We start from the raw sequence: 19,600 nt of genomic DNA on the forward strand, positions 1-19,600 counted from the left end.
TAGAACCGATACTCGATGTCTGCAAAAGAAATCCTAATTGTCTGCAAGAACGAATGTGGTATTTGATGCAGAAGCTCGGGTGTTATTGCTTTAAAGGAGTATGCTTCTAGTCCTTATGAAGATATGCTTGTAAATCTGTGGGTCATGCCTGGTGGATTCTCCAAAGCTAAAAGGATGGATGAGCAAGACTTCCAGTGGTTAGGGATGGCTAGCATCTTTGACAGCAAAGCCAGAATGCATTGGGTAAAGTAGTGAAACTGGCAGAATAAGTTATACAACATGAAAGATGCAAACCAAGCAAATGTCACATAAGTTATGCCAGCGGCAGAATGGCTTGCCCCACGTCCCCCTTCCTTGACAAAATGGCCCTCCAGCAAATCTAGTTGCTAACCAGGGTGTTACCAGGTCCGAGGACGGAGGCGTGTTTGCTACAAGACAAAGCGATCCTTCTGAAGCCAGATTTGCCGGTATTCCGCCAGCAGGTGGCGCTACCTGCCGCTCAATCCACAAGTTCTGCCCGATCCGATCCTCTGCAGGAATACGGAACCACTCTCAGAGTGCGGAACTGTGGGTCCTGGAGCCAAAGCGACACCACCCACGCACGAGAGGGGTGCATCAGCAGGTCTGGGGGAGCCCAAGGTTTGCAGAGGTGTAAGAGAGCTTTGTAGAAATAAAACCCTAAAGGGGGCGGGGGAAGGATGAGCCCTAAAGCCAATCCAGTGAGGAACAAGTATGATCAGTGAGCACGGAATGCTGGCGGATTCGGAGGACGGGGGGGGCGGGGGGGATCTGGAATGGAAAAAGGGGGAATGTGTGGAATGGAGTGGCCCAGAAAAGGGCATGGCTGGCTGGAACCCTGAACAGGCACATTCCAACATTTTGCGGTAGGTTCCCCTTGCTGCGCCCTAAAGAGTGCAATCCTATACGTGTCTATTCAGAAGTAAGCCCCTTGAGTTCAATGGGACGTATTCCCAACTAAACGGTATAGGGTTTTTACTGATTTATTCTTACATTTATGTCCTACCCTTTTCCCTCTTGCAAGGAGCCCAAGGCAGCTCACATGGCCCTCCTCCTCTCCATTTTATGCTCACAACAACCCTGTGAGGTAGGCTGGGCTGACTCAGAGACTGGCCCAAAGTCACCCAGGGAGCTTTCTGGCAGAGTGGGGGCTAGAACCTGGATCTCCCGAGTCCCCACCCCAACACTCTGACCACTACAGCACACAGGCTCTCTGCAAGTAAGCTTGGACTGCAGCTTAACTTACTTTTTCCTGATGTATGTTTGAAAAAATCCTGTCATTCGGTCGTTCTTTCTTCACCAAAGCTTAGGACTTCGTGTGTCTGGGCTGCAGGCCGGGCCAGTCGCAATGTCTGGGCACTTTTTCGTCCTGTTTCTGCAGGTGGTTTTAGCAAGGGCCTGCCTTGGGCTGGCTAAAAAATTCTTGTATCTGGGATGGTTACTGTCTGAGGCTTTTTTCCCTCTCCTGTTCAGAAGCTCGTATAGACCTCCTATTGGAACCCACCCACCCACTGTCTGGCCTTAATCTAAGCCCAGACTTTAACTCAGCCCTGCTGCTGGAATGCCAGCATTCAGGTTCAAAAGAGGTGGAAAGACTGTCTCTGGGCATGTGCAAATTTCTTGCACATAATCTGGGATTAGGAGGCAGGTAAGGATGTGGTTTCTAGTAGTCGCATCCCATCCCCCATTCCTCTCTTTGGGTGATGAAGCTGTGCGACGAAAAAACACCCTTGATCTCTCATCGACCCCAATTTAATAACAGCTCCGAGGCACGCTTCTGCCCACTGGCCTGAACATCATTTAAGGGCATCAGCGGCAGAGGGCCCCCTGGAGGCGCCGCCCCCTCTCTGCTCGCTGTCTGGGCTTCAGAAGCCTCCCAAACCAGCCTCTCAGGGCCCGCTGCCGCGCGGGGTGGCTGACACCTGAATATACGCGTTTCAGTTAAACACACATCGCCGCAGCAGCGAACGGTCTCTAAGCACCAAGTGCCGACTGGAATAAACGTGTCCGCGGAGTGTGTGTTTTATGCAAGCTGCGATGAGGCCGCACACATCTCCCCGGGGAGGGAGGGCCACAGGGGTGGGGCCACCGCTGAGAAAGCCCTGCCCCTATTCTGAGCTAGACAACTTTGCATTTTGTTTCCCTGTCAGCTCGGCTGTTCCCCTGTTAGGCCCTTTGATCTGCCCAGCTCTGCTCAGGGACCAGACTTTGGGGGGGGGGGGGTAAAATCGCAAGGTGGCAGCCTGACCTGAGCTACAGAACGAGACGGCTGTGAGCAGCTGACCTCCACCGTCGCTGGCCCAGGCTGCTGAGCAACCGGACACACAGGAGAGGCCTCCAGGCTTGGACACCTGCCCCCCCCCCCGCTTCCAAATTAGGGGGAGGCGAGCGGCTCTTTTGCTGCTGCTCATTCCAGGAATCCTGTTGGGGAGCGATGGGCCTGGCCTCTGCCTGGCCCGGCCCGGCCCAGCTCGAGTCTTCTCGGGGGCTCTCCCGCTTGGCGGCAGGCTGCGCGTGTATCTTGGGTAGAGGGCCTGGCGGGGTTGGGGAAGGCCAGCTCGGGCTAGGCTGTGGGGCAGTAGCGAGCACTGGGCAACCCCTCTCCTGCGGAAGGGCCGCTTCCCGGCGCCCTCTCCCGCGCCCAGCCCTCCTCGCGCCCCTCCCCGGCCAGGCGCTGAGGTCGCGCTGCCTTCCAAGGGCGATCAACCCCCCGCCTCGCGCCCCTCTTGGCTGCCTGCAGGGGCGGGTCCGCGCCGCGCCGCCCTGCGGGGCGCTTTTGCCGGGGCTGAGTCGCAGCGTGAAGCGCTCCCTGCCCGGAGAGAAGGGGAAGGCCGGTCAGCCCTTCGGAGCGGGGGGGACCCCAGGAGACCGCCGCATGGCCAGCAGCGCGGGGAGGACTTCTGGAGAGCCTTGGAGGGCTGGATCGGGACCCCGAACCTGAGGTTCTGCACCCCCGGCCTAGGACATACCTTCAGGACAATATGGCGAGGGCCAGAGTTGGAAATGCGGGGGGGGGGGGCGAAGATGACCCCCAGAGGAGAGTGTGTAAGTGAAGGGGAACCCCCGCAGTCAACCTGCGCCTGCAGACAGGCAGTGGGATGAGAGTTAATTAAATGGAAGCTACTTTCCTGAAAAGTTAAAAACAAGTGTCCCGGCGCCGCCTCACTGACGGGCGAGCAGAACGCTTGGAGCCAGGGGCCGGGGGGCTGCTTCATGGGTGACTGCGCAGAATTCTGCTTGCACTTTTCCGCTTTTCTCTGCACAAGAGGACTAGAAACTTACTTTTAAAAAAAGCGAATCCTGAACTTCGGGGGAAGAGGCCTAAAAGGATCTCTCTGAGGGGACCACGTCCCTGCTGTGGATGTATACATACATCGCGAACGCTCCCTCCAGCCGGGATCTTTTTCCTTATAAACCCAGGCACACAGCTCTTGGCTGCAGGCTTCACTCAGTGGTGAGAGAAACACACTCTGCACATCCTCAGAGGCACTTCTCTTATTTCCCCTTGCTCCAGCAGATGGAGCACAGGCACTGGCGAGAGAAGTAAAATGAGCACTTGAGTCAGACCAGCGTGGGGGGGAGGTTGACGGAAGAACAGTGCAAGGCTAGCACGTTTTACAGAACTCTTCGCCCAGCACGAGCTAGAGACGGGAAAGGGCAGTCACAAGCCTCCCCAGCCAGCCAGCGTGGGGGCTGTGGTCCAGCCGTCCGGAGGGCGCCCGGTCGGGAAAGGCTATTCCAACGCGGGGGGCGGCGCGGGAGAGAGAATTCGCTTCCTTCCCACGGAGGAATCCTATGAAACCGAAGGTTCGCGCCCCCCCGCCATTTCGGACCCAGACCAGCTCAACGTCTGCCGGAGGCGCGCGGGCGAGGCGGGGAGCGGGGAGCGCCCGGAGCCCCGTGGGCCTCCCGGGCGGGCCGCCGCGCGCTACCCGGCTCGGGCGCAGCCCCGCGGGGCTCAGCGGGCGCGCTCGGGCCGCGGCACGCTCGCACGGGCTGCCTGCGCGCGCCTCCTCGCGAGTCCAGCGCGGGGCGGGGTGCGCCGGGGGGGCCCCGCGCCCCAGCCCGCCCAGCTCACGCGAGGCCGGAGACCCTCCCGGGCGGGCCGGCGCCGCGGAGGATCGCCCGGCCGGGGGCTGGCCCGGGGCGGCGGCGGCGGCGGCGCCAGGTAGGCGCGCTCGCCGCCCTCCGGCTCGGCGGCGGGCCTCGCTCGCCTGCCCCCGCCTCGCCGCGCGGAGCTCGGGGGCGCGGGGCTCTTGCGGGAGCCGGGCGGGCGCGGGGCGCAGCCCTCGAGCGCAGAGCTCACCGGCGAGCCCCGCCCAGGGACGTGGGCACGCCGGGCGGGCGCGGCGAGGGGGGTTCTCTGCACGTGCTCAGAGGCAAGGCGGTCGCTGCTTCGAAGGCGGGATCTTCTGCGGGGAGCCTTCCCCAACCTGCCGCCCTCCGGACGCGTGGCACACCGCTCCCGTGGCTGTGCAGGGATGCTGGGCGTGGTAGTCCAAGGCACCCGGAAGGCGCCAGGTTGGGAACGGCCTCCTTAGGGACTCGCTGCCACCGGGTGCCGCCGCGGCCACAGGGTCGGATTGCTTGGCCAAGGGGCAAGAGACCATGCCGAGCTAAACTGCAACACCCATCATCCCCAGCTAGCACGGGCAACTGGAATGATGGGACTTGCAGTCCAAGACCTCTGGAGGGCGGCAGTCGGGGACTTGATGGCTTTATGTAGGCTGCATGTGTTCAGAGGCAAAGGTGCCTCTCTGAATCCCACCCAGTTGTGGGGGGGGCCTGGGGGAGGATGTTTGTCGGAGCCTGCCTCCCCCCCCCCCCCCCCGGCACATCAGGGGCCGCTGAGAAGCAGGACGCTGGACTGGATGGACCTTCAGGGCTGCCCTTCAGGCGCTCCGCAGCCACACATCCTGCAGCGCGTCTCCCCCGTTGGGGCTGATGCACTCCTGGAACCCCAGAATCGGGGTGCCGCTCAGTCAGATGCACGAGTCCAGCATCCTGTTTCTCACAGTGGCCAAGCGGGAAGCCGTGAGCAGGGCAGGAGGGCTCTACTCTGGCTCCCCCCCCCCGCCGCCACTCACACACGGCACGTGTGCCTTTGTTTGTTTGTTTCTTTATTTCATGTATATCCCACCCTGTTCCTGTTGTGAGGAACCCAAGTGGCTTGCACGGCCCTCCTCCTCTCCACTTTATCCTCACAACAACCCTGAGAGGATACGTCCGGCTGAGAGGCAGTGACTGGCCCAAGGCCACCCAGCATGTTCCTTGCATTCAGTGAGACATGGAGACTCCATTGGGCTCCCCTGACCAGAAGCCTTGCTAGCCTTATTCCCCTGGAATTTGTCTAATCCCCGTCGAAAACCATCCAAATTGGTGGCCGTTTAATGGCTGCCACCACTACCTCTTGTGGAAGTGAATTCCGTAGTTCAGCTGTGCGCGGTGTGAAGAAGCCCTTCCTTTCATCTGCCCTGAATCTCCCACCCGTCAGCTTCATGGGATGACCCATAATATTATGAGAGCGGGAGAAAAATGTCTCCCTCTCCACTTTCTCCACACCAGGCCTAGTTTTGTACACTTCTGTCATGTCTCCCCTCGCTCTCTTTTCCTCTAAGCTAAACAGTCCCGGATGTTGTGACCTCCCTTCCTAGGGGGTGGCTTCAGCCTCTGGATCGTTTTGGTTGCCCTTGTCTGCACTTCTTCCAGCTCTCCAGAAAAGGGCGCCCAAAATGGAGTGTTCCCCTTGCAAATTACATGTGTGCGTTCTGGTCAGCATGTCTCTTCTGCTGAAGGGATGGATTTGGTGAACTGGGATACTAATTTATGTAGAGAAAACATGTCTTGTCTTGCCGGTACTCCAGGGCGTCCAAATCTTGTGACTCTCCACCACTGTCTTTTGAAGATGTGTGGTTGTGCTTTCTCAGGTCACAGAAACTTGTAGCCTGAAGCATTTGCAACGCAAGCATGTTAAAAAAAAAAAAAAGGATTGTGCGATTCCACCCTTGGTCACTTTAACCGGTGCACCTTAGGCTGCAGTCTTATCCGCACTTACTTAGGAGTAAGTTTTCATCTGAGTAAGCATGCACTGTATTATTGTTATTATTTTTAAATCTTCAAAAGTTCAGTTCAGTGTTTTGTCACTGTTTTTAAAAATCCTGTGTGCTTTTGATCCCAAAGCTTGGAGATTTCAGTTTGTGTCTTTGGTTTTTGTAATTAAGATCAACACAGAAATGTCAGAATATAGTGTTGGGGGGGTTGCCATGAGGTAGCTTGGATCAGGATTTATTGAGGCAGGAGGTGGAAGTGAAGATCTTTAGTGGAACTGGACTGAGATGTGGAGCTCCGGGGTGTGTGTGTGTGTGTGTGTGTGTGTTCCTACAGAGTGTCGTCTGGAGCTTTCTGTTGGAAGCAGCTTCTTGAGGACATACCAGGTGCGGGCTGGGGCTGGGGCGGTGTGTTCCTACACACACATCATGTACGTGCAGAAACGAGGAGTGGTCTGCAGTTTCCAGTTGCCAGAAATTATTCCATTCACAGGAGGAGTCAACGTTCCTTAACGTGTGGCAAAGTGGTGCCGTTTACTGGACCAGCAAATGGAGACACTCTCGGGGAGAGGTGTGAGAACTCTTCTTTTCCCCGTGTCCACTCTCCGCTTTGGATGCCTTCCTGGTTTGCTGGAGTCATGTTTGGAGGAGTAACATTTATCCCTCAACAACAGAACAACTAGCAAGAAGCTGCCTTTGGTGGTCCAGGAATTTGCCTGGTGGTCCAGGAAAAGCCCTTTGGCAGGGAGATTTTGGACCTAGGGAAACGGAGGCAAGGAAACACCACGCGTGGAGTTCCCTGTGACATCTCTGTCTTCTGGTGGATGGGGCCAGATTCGTGACGTCAAGGTAAGCGCAGGTGGGGCAGATTTGGGAAGGAGAGGGAAGCTTGGGGTCCCAGCTGGGCAGGAGGGGCACTGTCATCTCGGTGCAACAGATCGGCCATGGCTGTTATAGTAAAAGTGGTGTCTTAAGTGGCGGAGTACATATTTTGCATGCCAGAAGCCTTTGGTCCAATCTAGCATCTCCGCTAAAAGAATCTCTCAAGTTGTGGGGCTGGAAAAGAGCCGGGGTGGAGTTTTGGTGCTGGTTCTGGTTTTAGTGGCACAACCAGCTTTCTCCTAACATGGCGCCTTCCAGAGGTGTTGGACTACAGTGCCCATGATCCATGGCCAACACCTCTGGTAGGCGCCAGGCTGGGGAAAGGGTGGCAAAACCCAATGGGTGGCCCTCCTCTCCATACCTTTTCCGGCCGCCATTGCTGGTGCACCATAGCAGCTCAGGGTGCAAGAGGCCTCCAGGTCAAATGTCGCCTCTGCTGAAAACACACTTGGCGGCCTTCGCTGAGCTGGTCTCTCTGCTTCAGCCCTCTCCCACCTCCCACCTCCCAAAGATCTGTAATGTGGATGATAATACCAACCTTCCTTCCAAGGTTCTTTCACAGATTACTCAGAAAATATTAAGGGGGGGGGGAAGCACCATATAAAATGCGAAGTAGTTGTTAGTTTGCCACCGAGAGACCCTCTTGTTTACCTATCTGCAAATCTACTCACTGCATCCGAAGGAATATTTGGGTGATGTCAGCTCTCCTTCCCGCTCAGAACGGTGAACTTTTGAAATATGTTCAGGCAGGTTTGGGGATCTGAACTTGCAAGAACAGACGTTGTGAGTTTAACCCAGGTTGGAGCCCAGCAGACGAGGTACTTTTTATGCGGGTTAAAATGCCAAAGGTGCCTTGCTGTTGACATCTTTGTGGGGTGAAGGAATGATGCACATCGGACAAGGTACAAAACGGACATTCAGAAAACAGAACATACAAAAACTGGGGTCTGTGGGGGGAACGTTCCAGTGTCTCTTGACACCTCTCCTGTCGGTAGAATCCTGTCTGTAAGGGCTTAATGCTGGATTTAATCTAGTGCCTGTCACCGCAGCCTTGGGAGGCAGTGTGCAGCTCTTCTCATTTTACAGTTGAGCAACTGAGGCTGAGAGAGAGAGAAAGAGGCGAACTCATGAAAGTCTGTGTGGCAAATTCAAAGAAGTCAGGACTTGAAACCAAGGCCCCGGCACCTAGTTCTGTGTGTATATACAGGCAGAACTGACCCTTTGTGTTTGGGGAGAACAGCTTTAAGAGTGTTTAGAGAAGGGACACAGCATGACTGGAATTCGCTCACTCATTTTATTGCATTCCTCAGAGTTTGAACAAGGATTATGGGTGGCTGGCACCAGAGTCAGTCCCCTTGATCTCCTTGGGTTGTGTATTCAGTTTGTAGTAGATCAGGAAGAGTCTGTTTTGGCCTCCTCTTGAGTTTCTCGCCGTGCTAAGTGGCCTTTTGCTCCAGTCCGTCAGAGTCCACTTCAGGCGCTTGACGTAAACGGACGCTCCCTTGCTTCCTTCTGAAACTTCCCACCCTAATGATCCAGCAAGGGCCGTTTCGCATGTTACGTTTTCCCTTTGCGGAGATAGCCTCTGTGTTGGAAACACGTGGGCTGTAGCTCAGGGGCGAAGTGTCTGTTTTGCATTCAGAAGGTCCCCTTCTTTAATTTAGTTCCCGGGGTCTGAAGGAACAGAGCTGGATATGGTCTCTGAGCCGGAGACCCAGGAAAGCCTCTGCCAGTCAAACTGGGCTAGCGGAACCAAAGGGAGATGGCAGCACCCTGTGTGTTTGTGCGTTCACACATGTGCGCTCTTGCAGTAGGAGTGTTTTCTGTTTGGCTGTGAGCCATGGTTGGATTGGGTTTCTGGACTGGTGGGGAAATAATGGCATGTTCTAAGAATGTGAGGCACCGATGCATTTGATTCTGGTTCTTGAATCATTTGACATCTGGGTTTGCGATTAGCAGGGTTCAGAATATGGGGTGGGCTCCTTGCCCAGCAATGGCAACACTGTAGTTAAGAGTGCAAGCGATGCACTGAACCTCCCCGGTTCATATTTCGGCTCAGACCCAAACTCACTTGGTAGCCTTTGGCAGCCGGCCAGCTCACCGACTGATGCTTGTAATTTGGGGATAATTGTACAGACCTGCCTTACAAGGTTGTGGTAAGGGTGCATGTATTCCCGGCCAGCAGGGCCAAGAATCATGGAAGTTGCAGTCCCAACACATCTGGAGGGCACAAGATAGGGGAAGGCTCATGTACGTGAAGCTCTCTGATGGTTTTTGAAATATGGAGTTGCATAATATCTGACTGGGCCTGGCTGTAGGGGGGATAGTCCATGGGCACATGTCCCTCTGACATCCAGAAGGAGAGCCTGAGGGTAAGAATGACTTGCCCTTGGAGGCACTCAGCCCCATTTTTCCCTGCACGGTTCTAAGTGGAAGGAGTTGAGTTCAGGACAGCAACTCTTGCAGAGCTCCAACGGGCACAGCCTGATTCTCCTACATCTCAGCACTGGGTGTGATGGAATGATCCAATCACAGCAAGTGAAGAGACACGGCAGGAAAAGCCTGCCCCCAACAGGAGCAGATTGCAGAGAAGGACGGCTGGTACGTCGTGCTGGGGTGCGACAGCAGCCCTCCTGTGTGGATAGTGCTCAAAGCCTCGCAAGCTTTAGTGGTCGCCTTTTCTGCAGCTTGTCTGTGGATGCTGCTGCTCCCACCAGAGTTGTGGAGCCAGTCGGGCACACCTTTTCGCCCCTGGAATCTCTGCCCATGGTGGTCTGCTGGCACTCCGGCACAGCCCAGGCTGGCCCCAGTCTCCTGGCTCGGCCTGTGTGCCATCGCCTTGTTTCCCTCTCTCTCTCCTTCTCCCCACAGCTGCCAGGCGATGGAGAACAGAGCCCGGCTCTGTGTGGAATCCTGGCTGCCCTTCAGAAGGGCGTCGGTTGCCGGGCAAGGCGCTTTAATCCCAAACCTGTGAAATTCTACAAACTGCTTAAGAAAACAGGATGGTCAGGAGGGGGGCAGGGAGCGAGAGAGGCATGAAAACAAGGCCAAGGTGGAGTCGGCCTGTACATCACCGCACCAGCCCGGCCCGCTTGCCTGTGGGGCCAGCAGGAGAGCTCCAGCTGGGGCAAAGCACCAGTCGGCGTGCCACTCTGAAGCATGCTGGTCCCACGGCATCGGTCATCCTGCTGGGATGCTGCTGACCGTCACGCCTCTGCCCTCGCCTTCCCTTGCTGGGTCAGAGCAGGCTGCCAAGTTCAGTTTGGTGAGAACGGCGGTGTGGAACTCCAGACTCTGTTTGAGAGGGCGTCACATCAGTCACTGGCATGACCTCTTCGTGGGTGTAACTTAGTGGCCACAAGCTGGGGACTCTCCTCAGCCCCAAACTTTAGTCACCTGAGGTACACATTGTCTGCACCTCCCAGCTGCATTTTGGCAGTAATGATGCTGGCCTGCCTTGCATGGTTGTTGTAAAGTTTGCTATGATAGCGTATGTCCACTTTAAAGGGTTCTATAAATGCAGCATCTTTTTAGGGCAGCCCCGCCCGACCATCATGTGTGTTGGATTACTTCCCATAATTCCCTTAGATTGCACCCTTAGTGACCAAAGGACAAGGGATGGACACTACAGTGGACCTTGGAGCATCTCTTGACCCCAGGTCACTTGGAGCACATTTTCCTGCTGAGAACGGAAACTGCGCTTTGGAAATGTCATGGCAGCTGAGTGCTTCAGGCTCGTCAGATGGTCTCTTGAAGTGCTTGTTGCCGTCAGTGTTTTGAGGGTTGCTTCCCAAGTTGGTGGACCTCAGTTTCCTGACTGCACGCTCTCTCTCTCCTCCTTGTTTTTCGTCTGTTGAAAAGAGACCCTGAGTCCCCCTGGATAGGATCTCTGGGACCAGGGCTGGTGCTGCTCAAGAGGAAATCACAGAATCATAGAATAGTAGGGTTGGAAGTCTTAGTAGGGTTGGAGGTCATCTTAAAGATATTGCCACATTCTGGAGATGTTCGTGTTTAGATGTCATTTCTTAGTCTCTTCTTCTTTCTCCCTGCCTTCCTTCTCCATTGTTATAATCAGGATTCACACCCTTTTTATGATTTAGAATTAAACACGTGTTTGATTGTAAACTTTGATACACAGAAATATTTTCTCCACCTATTCCTGATGACACTGATCGCTTGACCCAGTTTTGTGCATATGGCACCACTGATGTATAAGGTGTCACAGAGCAAGAGAAACATAAGAAGGCCTCAGCCCTGAGAAGCTTGCAATGTCCATTGTGACTGACAGGGAAGAGGACAGAGGGAAGGAATGAAGAGTTAAAAGTGGGGGGGCTGGCAACTGAGGATGACTGGGACCACCACGTTGATTTGTTGATTTGCTTTTGTTGGGGACGGGGACTAAGGGGTCAGTTGCCCAAAGTGTCCCAAAATAACTGCATGGGGAGTGGGATTTGAGGGGAGAGACTTTCAGTACATTTAAACACTCCCGATGTCCCTCCTCCCTCGCCACAACTCTGCTTCTCTAAAGCCCAAGCCCCCCCCCCCCCCGGAAAAAGACTTGCTCTTTCTGTGCGTGTGTGAAACTGGAGGCCCCCAAACTGCTATCGAGCAGCAGCACAGAATTCTGCCTGCTGAGCTGCTTCTGGCCCTTGGCGGGGAATGCTGGGGGGGGATTCAGGCTCCCCACTGCCGAGCTGGTCGCAGCGCCAAAGAGCCCGGCGGCGTTGCAGGAGCCTGCAGCCAGTCCGGCCTCTGTGATGGAGGCTGCAGCCTGCGCTGTTGTCGGAGCAACCAGATGGGAGGCGGCTCCCGCGGCTGGGCCTCTTCGGCTGGGCGCAGACCACGGCAGCGGGAGCTAGCGGGGACCACATCAGAGGCAGGAAAGTGGGGCCCTGCGGCCGGTCCCAGCACCAACTCGCTTGGAGGGGCAGTCCCCGTTTATTTCCAGCCTGGCCCGCCCGCCTCCAGTGCCGCGCTCTGGATTGCGGGGTGGAGTCGTGGTCTAGTTAATGACGTGGTGTAGTTAACGCCGTTCTGGGCTGCCCGGCCCTCTGCATGGAGAGGTCGGTGGTCCTGAGCCAAGAGGCCCCATTCTCGTAGGCAGTGAAAGCGCTGACAAGACCATCGATACTGAGGAGGGCTCCTTCTCTCAGGCGGGGCCTCCCTCTCACCCCGAACGTGGCTGGACGGGCGCACGATGTCTGGCAGTTTGGCTAGTCAGACACGTCCCGGCAGCGATTCTGTTTGAGAATGGAGGGCTTTGAAATGTGTTGGGTGGGGCTGTTAAATCTATGTTTCCAAAAATAGGGGGACTTGCAGGACAGCGGTGGCTTTTTTGTGGAGTGCTGCTTTTTGGGGAAACCATCAGACGGCTTTCCCAGGCTCCTTGTCTCCAAGTTTGCCCCCCGTGATGTCCAACCTGTGCTGCCCTTCACCCTTTGCCCTGCTTGCCTGTCTGATGGCGCACAAGACTCACCGCCTTGGGAACTTCCCATCAAATGGGTCCCTCTTGTCCAGCATCTTGTTTCCTGCAGGGGCCTCTGGGATGCCTCCAAGCCGAGCCCGGAGGAAACGGGTCTCTCCTGCCCTTGCTCGTTGGCACCTGGTATTGAGAGGTGAACTGCTGCTGAACATGGAGGATCCATTGCGTTACCATGACAGTATCCATTGATCCGCCATGAATTTTTCTAACATGTTCTAAAAGTCTGAGGCCGTCTTTGCAATGTGCAGCAGCAAAGGTTATCATGTATTTGTTGCATATATTTAAAATTATTTCTAGGCCACCTTTAAAGATGGCAACCTCTTAAGGCGGTGTACAAGAGAAAAATCACACAAACTGGACACAAGTCAATAAGTATATATACGTGTGTATGTGTGTGTGTGTGTGTGTGTGTGTGTAAGTATATATAAGTATATATTCAATAAAAATCCATAAAAACCGAGATTATCAATAAAACTAGCAGCTCAAGACTCAGTGAGAAGGCTACTGAAAACGGGTGGGTCTCCAGAGCTTTCTGCAAAGAAAGGACCTGACGAACCCCTGATGGAAGTTGATTCCAGAGGTGCGGGGCCACCACTCTAAAGGCCCTCTCCCTTGTGCTCACCAGCTTAACTGCCCTTGGTAGCAGGCAAATGAGCAGGGTCTGCTCTGATGACCTCACAGGGCAGGCAGGCCACATCTAAGAGCAGAACAGCCGCCCTGATGGATTAGAGCAAAGGTCCATTTAGCCCATGATCCTGGCTCTTACAGTAGGTAACCAGATGCCTCCAGGATACGCTCAGTTTCTCCCCTCGTCTGCTTCAGCCAGTCCCCGTGCCCATCTCTTCTTTGCTCCTGCACAGCCATTTAGTCCAAACCTGTGGAACGTAGGTGGCTGCCTTATGCAGAGTCAGACCCTGGGTCCATCTAGCTCAGTTTTGCCAACACTGACTGGCAGCAGTGGCTCTCCAGGGATTAAGGCAGAAGTTTTTCCAGCCCTGCCTGGAGATGCTGAGGATCAGACCTGGGACCTTCTGCCCGCAAGGCAAGTGCTCTGCCCCTGAGCTGCGACCGCTCCCTGTGAGGGTCTTCCCAGCAGACGCTTTCCTCGGGACAGCCTCGGCACTGGACATTTTGGGGAAGTACTGTTGGCAGGACATCGGTTTGCCCGAGTAGCAATGGGGGACCAGTTTGTGCCCAGCATCAGTGAGTGGCTCCACCTGTTCCGCAGGGTGCGGGATGCAAGGGGGCCACTTTGGGAGACAGGGTGGGGGTGCGGTGACTCAGCGGAGCAATGCGGCGCTTCCCGCGTCCCGCCCGGTCCTGCCTTTGTGTCGGAGAAGAAAGGGGAGCCCTGCCGCTGAGAGTGAAGCAGAGCGACGGCTTGCCAGAGCTGCCTGGCTGCTTGCCAGGTTCTCCCAGCCGGACCAAGGGAAGCATCAGGCGGAGTCCGAGGTGAGGGCAGGCCCGGCCCGGCAGACGTGTCCGGGCGTTTGGGGGCAGGTGGTAGGAGATGGCCAGGATCGCCTCAGGTGGTTTCTCTCTTTCCGTCCGGGGAACGTCCTGGCAGGTTGGGCCCTTGTGGATTGTGCTGCGTGTGCCACTTGGGTTTTCCGAGGAGGGGTTGCCTCCGCCCGGTTATCGTTTGCCTGTTTGGCCCCTTGGCTCTCCTGTGCAGGGCCTCGGCTTTCAAGGCACTCGACAGAGAACAAATATTGGTATGCTGAATAAACCTGGGCAGCTGGGCGGGCCGTGGCTCTCGAGGGTTCTGCTCCCAATTCGCAAACACCGAGCGGTCGGTGGCAGGCGTCCACGTCCAGTGACATCCTTTGCCCAGGCCTCTTCCAGTCCAGCCTGGCCAAACGGGGAAGTGAGTCGTCCCTTCAGGTGTGTCTACAAGGCAAACAGGAGCGTGGCCAGGCAGTGGCGTGAGGGATCCGCTTCCTCTCTGAGGTTATTGCCAGCAAGCTGACGGGCAGCCGGCAGTGCAACAAGCCCAGCTCTGTGTACATCAAGGCTGAGCTCACCGTTTGGCAGCTCCCGTGGATTATTATGCATTTAGTAGTTAACGTTTATATCCTGTCTGTCCTGCTTTTAGCAACGGTCCCTATATTTTTGTGAACCGCCCAGAGAGCTTCGGCTATTGGGCGGTATAGAAATGAAATAAATAAATAAATATATATATGGAACTTCCCCGGATAGAGGCAGTCTAGTTCAGATTCTCCAGAAGTCACGTCCCCTTTGCCTGGCCCCACCCGCTTTGCCCTGACTGCTAACCATTTGGTGGCTTTTGCGCTGTTTCTGCCCATTCTAAAAGGGTGAAATGCCTCTCTGAAGGCTTAGTCTGGGGCAGTAAGAGCGTCAAGCTAAAGCATGCTGGCATTTTTGCATTTTGCCCCACCCCTCTTGCTTCAGCCCTGCCCACCGCTGGAATGCAGCCCCTGAGAGCCTCTCCGAAACTGGAGCCTGCCCTCAGGCTGAAAGAGTTTCCCCACCCTTGGGATAGGGTGATCACTAGCCGTTAAGCATGGAAGCTGAGTGGAGCCTCTGTGTTCAGAAGCAATCTACCCTGGTGCTGGGGACAAGGCACTGGTGAGAGCCCTCTCTCCTTCCTGCCCAGCACATGGGCTTCCCAGCGGAATCTGGACTAGATGATGAGCAAGATGGACCTGTGGTTTGAGCCAGTTCTTATGCTCAACATTTTAGCCTCACAACAACCTTATGAGGGAAATCAAGCCTTCACCTCTGTTCTCTAGCTTTTGCCCCTTCACCCTCACTAAGCAGTCATTGGTTAAAAGGCTGGGGAATAGATCCATAATTATATCACGGCCCCGAAATCTGTTTAGATGTGGAGCAGTATATACATGTTGTTAAATAAATAAATATATGCATGATCATGCATTCCCAAAAGGAAAAATAAAAATAAGGAATTTATTTGCACGATGGCTTTCACGGCGCATGCAAGCATGACTGTCGGGGGTGAGGCTCTGGTGACTTTCGGCAGAGAACAGGCATGTGTAGGAGGTGCAGCTTTTCCCACCTCTGCGGTGCTGTGAGAAGGGAAGCTTTGCATCTCCCAAAATTTGTTTCCCCCCGGCACACACACGCAGAGCGGTTCAGAGGTGCAGGAATCTGGTGCAAGATGGAATCGGCCTCCTGGTCCTCCACTCCTCCCTGCAGCTGCAGCCTCCCGTAATGACACGGTGTGTGATGAGAGGTCCCCGAGCCAAGACAGCACTCGGCGTCGGCCTCAAAAGCGCAGCCCACGCCAGGCCTTGTTGGACAAGGCTGTTGCCAAGTAGAAAATGACAGGTTGACCCGGGCCGCTTTTTCTCCCCCACCGCCCTTCAGAGGCAGCACAGGCCTGAGCCAAACTGTGACCTGCGGGCTGCTTCTCGTGCCCGAGAGAGCAGCCCTGGGTTCAGCTGCAAATTCACCCCCTCTTCTCACTTTCCAGGGGGCAGCCGTGTTAGTCTACGACAGCAAAACAAGCAAACAGCCCCCCCCCCCCGAGCGTTGTGGCATATCAAAAACTAACACATTTATTCTGGAAGAAGCTTTTGTGGTGGACTAGAGCCTGCTTCATCAGGGCACAAAGCATTGGCAAGTTTTTCAGGTTTCATCCAGCATGTCTGCTGGGTGAGGAGAGGAACTGGAAACAGTGAGGTCAGGAGGAAATGACATGCAGGACACGCCGACGGTGGCAATCGCACTATTAGCAGAGGCTGTTCACAAAACAGTTGCTGCTGATCACACCAGTGCCCTGGCACTGGGTAAGGCCATTCATGTGATAAAAACTCTTTATCCTGATTCAAGCCACTGGTGATAGAATCGAACCTCTTAGCATCTGAGGACAGTAAGACCCAAGACGCCACCCACCAGGCACATTGGCGGTTCAAGAAAGGCATGGTTGGTCACTCCTTTCGCTTTTTGCTGGGAGAACTCTCCAGGCTTGGTCACAGAACTTGTTTACGGTCCCAGGCCCCAGGCCCGGATCTGGGGATGCAATCGTTAATAAAACAGCAACAATCTTTGACTGCATTGGCAACATCCCCCACTTGCTACGCTGTAGCTGCCACCCATCCTTGCTTTTGAGCAGGTTGGACTAAATCGGGGAGTGATATTAATAACGGCGATGCACCAGGGGTTGGTTCAGCATGTCCTTGTTTCATGTTAGCTTTTCCCCAACTGGGTGCATTGGACTGAAAGTCCCATTATCCCCAGCCAGCATGGCCGATGGCCAGTATTTATAGACACTGTAAGAAAACCCTGTGGCCATGCTGGCTGGGAATGATGCAGTCCAGAGAGCATCTAGAGAGCACGTGGGGGGGGGGGAGGCTGCTGTCCTCTTTCCTGCTCCAAGACCCTTGGCTCTGGCACCGGCCGGATGGGGTCAGCGACGCCGGACCCTCCGACCCGTCTCCGGACTTTGGGTGGGGTCTGGCTGATGTGTCGAGCGGTGAAAGCCGCTCTGTTCCTCGCCCGCCTGGCGTCTGTGCCTCCAGCGACCGCATCTGGGCGTGGGTGGGCTGGTGGCCAGTCACACCGTCCGCTCAAAGGGGCTCTGTCAATCGGGAGGCGGGAGCGAGGCGACGGTTTGCTGGCCGAGGGGAGGGAGTAGCAGCCTTGAGGAGCTCCGCCGCCCCCTCCCCGCCCCGCTCCCCAGTCAAGCCATCCGCTCGCTCGTGCAGCTGGCACCTGGGATTGCTGCTGCCTGGGCCCTGGAGGAGCGAGGGAGGCGAACTCTTGTCCAGCGCTTTCCAGCTGGAGAGCAGAGGTGGGTGGTGTTTGGAGCCTGAATTGAGGTGGGGGGATTCAGACCAAACGCCCGTTCTGTCGCCTTCGCGTGGGAGTCCTGGCCTTTCTCTGCATGCTCAGCTTTCATGTAAAGCAGCAATAGTGATGCCCAAAGAAAACCCCAAACCCCAGGTTTCTAGCCCTCTTAGTTCTGGAGAGACGAGGACAACCATGCAGTGGCTTGGGAAGGGTTTAAAAGTGCTCCTGCCTTCAAGGGTTTCAACCGATTAGCATCAGGATATTGGGGTGATCGACACGCCTTCAGTGCTTCCAAAAAAAAAAAAAAAAGAGTTGCTACAGTTGCCTGCTTCATTTAAGCTTGAGTACTTTCTCTTTAGATTTCTGTTTCAGCGTCAGATAAATCCCTGAGGCACAAAATCCGAGGGCTGTTGAACCCCACAGCCGTGGTGGTAGCCAACTGTTAATTCAAGTCAATAATTGACCATTTGCTGCACTTTGATGGTGTCCAAATTTTGCCACCTGCCTGAAGCATGTTTCCACCAGGACTGGAATACATGACCTCAGATTGAATGCAAGACAGTCTCTGAGCGTATGCAGAGTCCTTCCTAAGCAGCAAAGCAGTGTAACCAGCCCCCATCCCTCTGAAGGCCTCCTTGTCACAGGGTGCAACTCTTTTAAGTCCCAGGAATTCTTCCTTTATCATTTAAGACCCCTGCCCCCCCAAAAACACCCCCCCTCTGTCTGACATCCAGTTCCTTTTCCTTCTGCCAGGCCAGGTTCCACCTGCCTCACTCCTCCCCACGACACTCATGGCAGATCCCGAGGATTTGCCACACCCCAGCCCTGGCGAGGCCACCGAGACCCTGATGGAAGACGCAGCCCCCCAGAATGACGCCTTCCCTCTCTCCTCGCTGGCCAACTTGTTTGAGAATGAAGACAGCTCGGCTGAGGCCGCAAGGAGCCCGCCAGGGTCCGGGGATGGCAAGCAAAACCTGCGGACTAAATTCCACGAGGCCTTTCGCAAGGGGGTCCCCAATCCGAAGGACCTGTTGGAATCCACCCTCTATGAGTCCTCGGTCGTGCCAGGACCCAAGAAGGCCCCCATGGACTCGCTCTTCGACTACGGCACCTACCGCCATCACCCAAGCGACAACAAGCGCAGGCGCAAGGTGGCCCTGGAGTGAGTACAAGGCTGGTCGTGTTGGGGCGGCCACGGCCCCCTTCCTGGGCTCGCAGGGCAGCGTCAGCACCAAGCGTTTGGGGGCAGCGAAGCCCGCTGGGCTGATGTCGTGGTCAGGGCAGACCGATCGCGTGAAGAACATGCCCTTATTGAGTGGTGGCTTGATACCTTTGTGAGTCGCCTTTGGGGCCAAATAGGTCCCCCAGGTGACTTTCCATTAAAACTTTAAAGCAATTTGAAAACTTTAGGGTGGTATCCAAGCAGGCCACTGCGCACCCACTCCCACAATGGGGAACTGGTGGTTCGAAAAGCAACCCCGGAAGCAAGCAGAGAGGCTTGTTTCCCAATTGGGACAGATCAGCAGAGCGTCCCCCTACACCTCGTGCACAATGTTGGATACTCCTCTTAATTTTATTGATTTATTTGTTCCATCTATATCCCACCTTTTTCCCTCTCGCAAAGAACCCAGAGCAGCTTACCTGGTCCTCCTCTTCTCCTCACAACAACCCTGTGAGGGAGGCTAGTTTGAGAGTCAGTGACTGACCCAAAGTCACCCAGGCAGCTTCATAGCTGAGTGGCGACTAGAACCCGGGTCTCCCCAGCCCCAGTCCAGCACTCCAGCCACAACACCACACTTTAAAACAGCACCAACTGCAGAAATTGAGAGCAGGAGAGAATCTTAGAAACAGAGTGTGGCACTAAGAGATTTAAAATACTAAAAGTCCATATGGGGCGAAACAAAGCAGCCTGCCTGAAACTGAAGAGAGAAGGGGTCATCCTAATGTCCTTTGGGAGAGAGTTCCGTAGGTGGGGGGCTGCTGCAGAGAAGGCCCTGTCCTGTGTTCCTACAACTCAACCTTTCTTGGTTGTGGGACACTCAGAAGGGATTCTGAACATTTTATGAAAACAAAAGTGTAAGGGAAACAGCCAGGACAGTCAAAGCTGCACATCTCTGCATGCTGCCCTGGGAGCTAATGCTGAAAGGTGGTTCCTAAATTTCCCAAATAAATGAATCTCTGTAATGTTGGAAAGGCCTGAGATGGATACATTCCAGAGAAGATCCCTGGAGATCTTCTTTTGCATTGTGCCCTTCAGCCCTTTCCTACAGCAGCGTTTGGGTTTTTTTTTAAGTTGAGGCGTAAAAGATAGCATCACGAGTGGCCCCCGTGCAGTTCGCTCTGAGAAAAACAAAAAACAAAACAAAACAGGTTTTCTGGATTGGGGTAACTTGGGAAC

General features: G+C 55.1%; 1 protein-coding gene across 6 annotated transcripts in view; it reads left to right on the forward strand.

The window, feature by feature from the left end:
- Nucleotides 1–56: 56 nt before the first annotated feature.
- TRPV4 (transient receptor potential cation channel subfamily V member 4) overlaps nucleotides 57–19,600 on the forward strand; it is a 39,836-nt gene continuing 20,292 nt past the window's right edge. Inside the window, exons 1-3 of one of the 6 annotated variants that reach the window (XM_084820233.1) lie at nucleotides 57–3,825; nucleotides 6,559–6,914; nucleotides 17,956–18,364. In XM_084820233.1, the coding sequence (XP_084676359.1) occupies nucleotides 17,994–18,364 (371 nt within the window). In that variant the 5' untranslated portion in view covers nucleotides 57–3,825; nucleotides 6,559–6,914; nucleotides 17,956–17,993. Of the gene's footprint in view, nucleotides 3,826–4,120; nucleotides 4,187–4,360; nucleotides 4,398–6,558; nucleotides 6,915–17,955; nucleotides 18,365–19,600 lie in introns of those variants that run through there. The other 5 variants (XM_084820234.1, XM_084820235.1, XM_084820236.1 and 2 more) reach the window with 5 other exon arrangements.

This window comes from Heloderma suspectum, chromosome 13, assembly GCF_057233095.1.
Source record: "Heloderma suspectum isolate Gila_16-S chromosome 13, 16-S_ref, whole genome shotgun sequence".
NCBI classification, from domain to species: Eukaryota; Metazoa; Chordata; class Lepidosauria; order Squamata; family Helodermatidae; genus Heloderma; species Heloderma suspectum.